Source organism: Columba livia, chromosome W (assembly GCF_036013475.1).
Source record: "Columba livia isolate bColLiv1 breed racing homer chromosome W, bColLiv1.pat.W.v2, whole genome shotgun sequence".
NCBI classification, from domain to species: domain Eukaryota; kingdom Metazoa; phylum Chordata; class Aves; order Columbiformes; family Columbidae; genus Columba; species Columba livia.
In genome coordinates this window covers 22,811,233-22,817,232 of record NC_088641.1, presented here as the reverse complement: position 1 = coordinate 22,817,232, position 6,000 = coordinate 22,811,233, and the positions used below count along the sequence as shown (strand labels likewise).

General features: G+C 39.1%; 1 protein-coding gene across 2 annotated transcripts in view; it reads right to left on the bottom strand.

Annotated features, from left to right (window-relative positions):
* Nucleotides 1-904: 904 nt before the first annotated feature.
* Nucleotides 905-6,000, bottom strand: part of LOC135577191 (regulator of G-protein signaling 7-binding protein-like) — a 62,170-nt gene continuing 57,074 nt past the window's right edge. For both annotated transcript variants that reach the window (XM_065045045.1, XM_065045046.1), the window contains 2 exons: nucleotides 3,804-3,874; nucleotides 905-1,898 (listed from right to left, as the gene is read on the bottom strand). In XM_065045045.1, the coding sequence (XP_064901117.1) occupies nucleotides 1,807-1,898; nucleotides 3,804-3,874 (163 nt within the window). In that variant the 3' untranslated portion in view covers nucleotides 905-1,806. The remainder of the gene's footprint in view (nucleotides 1,899-3,803; nucleotides 3,875-6,000) is intronic.

The window sequence follows — 6,000 nt, the reverse complement described above, 5'->3', positions numbered from 1 at the left end:
TTTTTTTACTTGGGGAGACTGAAAGGTGAACAGATCAGTCCGACCTGGAAATAAAACTAAACTACTGCTGTATCTGAGTGAAAAGGAAAAATATCCTTCCAGAGAAAATACTGAAAGCTCAGTTATATGACATCCTAAAACTGGAATGGTGTGACTGTTCCTGGATCACTGTTCAGAAAGAAAAATTCCTGCCTTCCTTTCCTGGGATTAAATTAGATCTCAGTTTCTGGGCCTTACTATAGGCAGTACACTAATATTTCTGGCAATGTGGGCATTTTCTTCCTTTTTCAGCAAACAGCATTCCAGGAGAAAAAAAAAAGGTAGAAAAATCAATCAGATCAAACTTTGTAGGTGCCAGATATAGTTCAGTGACTAGCTCTCCCTAACAAACTGATTTTGGGTGTATACTAATATCCTGCCAAAAAACCATAGAGAATATAACTGTATGGGTGTTTTCTGTGACAAGAAAACAATACCTCCTTACCGACCACTAAACCCTTACCCTGTAAGAAGGAATTTGGTTCCTGTTGACATGCTGGGTCATGGTGGAGTCGCAGAAGAGCTCATAGTCACCTTCCTCATGTATTACTGACTACAATGGTATGGTGACCTGCTCTATATGGTACAGTTTGTTATGGGTTTCATAGCATTGCACTCTAGCACAAGATTAGTTGTGGTGTCTTGCCTATCATCCTGAAATATCAGTACAATGAGTCTGACCTATTCGTATGTCTTGCTGCTACTAATTATCATTTAAGCATTTATGTATTCATCATATTTTTGTCTATCTTTGCAAACATACAACTTGAAATGGAAAACTTACCAAAACTTTTTGTAGTATTCTGAAAACATAATTAGAAAAAAATATATATATTCCAGATATATACATAGAAACAAGATAACATTTAATTTAAATAAAAAACTTTATTGACAATGTATATAATTTAATATTTTACAGTCTGAGATAATTCTGGCATGCCTTATAAGAGTTAATACTTAGTGGTATGCAGACATAATGTTATAAATTCTTTTGGAAACAAAATGGGTTGGTGTTGTATTTTACACTATTTTGATACACCTTCTTTTAATAAATTATTTATTTTTTCCAAAAGTTTGCAGAGATACTATCAATTTAAAAGGAAATCTGTTACTTTTATACATTGTGCAGTACATAGGTATTATGATTTCTCTGCACTTACAAGTTCTAAGTATTTTCATATATGGTTTTTATATCATAAATTATTTTTCTATGAAGCTTTTAAACTGAGATACAGCGGAAGACTATATATGAACGAGAGCACAAAAAGCAACTGGAAATTTTGTGCAAATTCTGTTACAATATTGTTTAAATGTTTTAGAACTATAATACTTTTGCTGTTATGTTTCTATGCTTTAAGACTGTTAGAATATGATCAAGTATTTTAATATGATACTAATAAGAGTACTCTACTATGTACAAACTTAGCTGTAGTTCAGACAATAAAAAACCTTTAAAATGATCTATTATCCATAATTCATGTGTTTTTTTTCTCTCAGTGGTTGAATGTAAGCATGCAAAATATACTTTAAAAAGTTTTACTTTCTTAGTTATGTTAGATCTATTCCACAGCTGGTTCTTGACCACCATAACTTTAGACTATTAAAACCCTTATTTTGAAAAGAAGGATGGAACAGAAGAGAAAAAACAATAGGCTAGTGTAGAAATATACTTAATATTCAAAAGTAGTAATGTTTATCTTTTCAATGGTCAAATGATAGTGGTTTCATCAAAGTTATGATTTTCTTGGTGTTTCTGTACCTCATCTTTTAACTTGAGCCAAGACAACACAATCCAAAGAATCTTCGCTTCTGTCTTCTTACTAATGGATAAGGATTCAAGTTTAGGAGGCTGCTATCATCTGTGATGGAAAAAAACCCACATTTTAATACAGCATGTACACATGCACACAAAAGACTTTATATCATTTATATGTCCTAACAGCACTTACAAGATCAGGTAACAGATCTAATTTTTCTAGGCATAGAACAAATAATAAACTGATTTTTGTATATAAGAGTCTCAAAATGGTAATTATCAGGATCTCCATGATAATGCAATAGAATTTTTTGCAAGGAGAATACTACTTCAATAATGAAACCTAAAGGAAATCACACCTTCATTAATGGGAGGCCTAAGCCAAAATATTCCTGCATGGATGAATAATATTAGGGTCCAAATAAAACCTAAGGATAAGTAGTTTGAGAACTTGAAGACATGCAAATTTGGAAATGTTGATCCTAAGGCTAAATTCTGGCTTATTAAAAAAAAATAAATCATTGAGTGATCAGTTGTGCACATCGGTGAGAATTTCCATTTAAAACTCCAACATCGGAACATCTTGGCACATCAAGACTAAAAGCGCTTGTCTGGGAAAGTTAGCACAATATGTTAATTTTAAATTAATACAAATTGTATACAAAATGTATATATTATTACCTATACTTATGTAAACTCCTGCAATATCAGCAAACTATATCTAAAAATCTTTATAATTTACTTTGAATTTGAGCCATCTTCAAGCATGGTTTCAGGCTAAGAGCTATGCTTCATTACATTCCTACTATTGTTACATCAGGGATCTAATTTTGATTGTAGGCTCTAGACACCACTGTAATACTTAACTATAAGAACATAGGTAAGAGTTCTGAATTTCTTAGCAAAGTAACTTTCCTGCTGTCACTTAAGAGAATTCCATGCAAAAAAACCCCAAACCAAACAACAACACGGGTCTCTAAACAGTAACATTATGTAAAGGCTTTTTAGGCTTACAGTCTTAACTCCTTTCTGGTTGTCACTGAAATCAACAGCAAACCACTCATTTAACTGAAAGCAGGATCAGGTCTTGTAAAGATCAGTTCATTCAATGCCATTCAGTCATCTCATAATCATTCTCTTAAACCATGTTTGTAATTCAAATCAGTGTAAAAGTTACAGACCAGACCACTGGAAAAGGCTTCCTAGAGAGGTGGTCGATGCTCCAAACCTGTCAATGTTTAAAAGGCATTTGGACAATGCCCTTAATAAAATGCTTTAACTTTTAGTCAGCCCTGAAGTGTTCAGGCAGTTGGACTAGATGATCGTTGTAGGTCCCTTTCCAACTGAACTATTCTATTCTATTCTATTCTATTCTATTCTATTCTATTCTATTCTATTCTATTCTATTCTATTCTATTCTTTACCTATAAAGTTGTTTGTTTGTTCTATTTACTTATACTGTTTTCTAGGTTTAATTTATTAAAGGTCTCAGAATATTAAAAGAAAAATTAAGTGCTGGATGCTAATGTGTATAAGGTACCTCATAGCTGACTACTGGGAAAAGCAAGCTTTTAGCAGTCTCAAGGCATGTATCTCTTCTGCATAGGGTCAGTGTCTTATCACCGAATCTACAAGCCTTGCAGGGGTAAAGCAAACTGTATCACTCAGCAGGATCCCTATCATAGTCTGTGCAATTTACACCTTCATCACCTTTGAAAAAGAAAGCATCCTGACACAGGGAATTAGTTGAGCTGCTGCCTTCATGTCACCAGGAAAAGTCTATTATTTTATCGACATATATCATATTGATAAATTTCCAGAATACCTCATGTGAAACTCAAAAGGACAAAGTTAACATATTAAATTCTGACTCAGTAGGGAAGGGTCTTCACCTAGATTTTTCTTTTTGTGTTTTCTGACAAAAAAACCCTGGATTTTTCAGATCTAATGGAAGGTAAAAGCTTTCATTATCTTAATTTTCCTTACATGAAGAAAATATAAAACTTACCTTGATTTTTCAGTGGTAAAGGCATAGTCTCCCTGAGTTTACTTAAAAGATTTTTGATTTCTCTCATATCTCTGTGGAAACAAAAGTTGAAAGAGATGCAATAGAATAGCAGTTGAAGACTGAATGGGGAATGGCTCTCAGTATAGTATCACAGTATCACAGTATCACAGTATGTTTGGGACTGGAAGGGACCTCAAAAGATCGTCTAGTCCAATCCCCCTGCTGGAGCAGGAACGCCTAGGTGAGGTCGCACAGGAACATGTCCAGGCGGGTTTTGAATGTCTCCAGAGAAGGAGACTCCACAACCTCCCTGGGCAGCCTGTTCCAGTGCTCTGACACCCTCACTGAGAAGAAGTTTTTTCTCAAATTTAAGCGGAACCTCTTGTGCTCCAGCTTGATCCCATTACCCCTTGTCCTATCATTGTTGGCCACCGAGAAGAGCCTGGCTCCATCCTCATGGCACTCACCCTTTATATATTTACAAACATTAATGAGGTCCCCCCTTAGTCTCCTCTTCTCCAAACTAAAGAGACCCAGCTCCCTCAGCCTTTCTTCATAAGGGAGGTGCTCCACTCCCTTAATCATCTTCGTTGCCCTACGCTGGACCCTCTCTAGCAGTTCCCTGTCCTTCTTGAACTGAGGGGCCCAGAACTGGACACAATATTCCAGATGTGGTCTCACCAGGGCGGAGTAGAGGGGAAGGAGGACCTCTCTCGATCTACTAACCACCCCCCTTCTCATACACCCCAGGATGCCATTGGCCTTCCTGGCCACAAGGGCATAGTGCTGGCTCATGGTCATCCTGTTGTCCACCAGGACCCCCAGGTCCCTTTCCCCTACACTGCTCTCTAATATGTAATTTCCCAACCTATACTGGAACCTGGCGTTGTTCCTGCCCAGATGCAGGACTCTACACTTTCCCTTGTTAAATTTCATTAGGTTATTCCCCGCCCAACTCTCCAGCCTGTCCAGGTCCCGCTGGATGGCAGCACAGCCTTCTGGCGTGTCAGCCACTCCTCCCAGTTTAGTGTCATCAGCAAACTTGCTGATAGTATACTCTATTCCCTCATCTAAATTGTTAATGAATATATTGAATAATATTGGCCCCAGCACTGACCCCTGAGGCACTCCACTAGATACTGGCCTCCAACTAGACTCCGCACCATTGACTACCACTCTCTGGCTTCTCTCCTTAAGCCAGTTTGCAACCCACCTCACTAGTCTATTGTCTAGACCACACCTCCTCAACTTAGCTGTGAGGATGCTGTGGGAGACTGTGTCAAAGGCTTTACTGAAGTCAAGGTAGACCACATCCACCGCTCTGCCATCATCCATCCACCTTGTTACATTCTCATAAAAGGCTATGAGGTTGGTCAAGCATGACTTACCCTTGGTAAAGCCATGCTGACTGCCCCTAATAACCCTCTTATCCTTGATATGCCTTGAGATGGCACCAAGGATAAGCTGTTCCATTACTTTCCCAGGGACAGAGGTGAGGCTGACCGGTGTATAATTACCCGGGTCCTTCTTCTTGCCCTTTTTGAAGACTGGAGTGACATTTGCTTTCCTCCAGTCCTCAGGCACCTCCCCCGTTTCCCAAGACTTGGCAAAGATGATGCAGAGCGGTCCAGCAATGACCTCAGCCAGCTCCCTCAGCACCCGCGGATGCATCCCATCTGGACCCATGGATTTATGGATGTCCAGACTATTTAATTGCTCCCTAACCCAGTCCTCATCAACTAAAGCAAACTTCTCCACTGACCTGGCTTCATCCGGGGTCTCAGGGGTACAGGGCTCCCCAGGACAGCCTCCGGCAGAGTAGACAGAGACAAAGAAGGCATTCAGTAATTCTGCCTTCTCTGTATCTTCTGCCACCAGGGCACCCACCCCGTTCATTAGTGGGCCTACATTGCCTCTGGTATTAGTTTTATCTGCTATGTATCTGAAAAAGTTCTTTTTGCTGTCCTTGACCCCTCTCGCCAGCTGTAATTCTAAGGAGGCCTTGGCTATCCTAGCTGCCTTCCTACATCCTCTAACAGCAGCCTTATATTCTTCCCAAGCGGCCAGCCCCTGCTTCCATGACCTGTAAACTCTCCTCTTCTGCTTGAGCATACCAAACAGATCCCTATTCAACCATGCAGGCCTCCTGGCTCCCTTCCTTGACTTCCTTCGTGTGGGGATGTTCTGATCCTGAGCG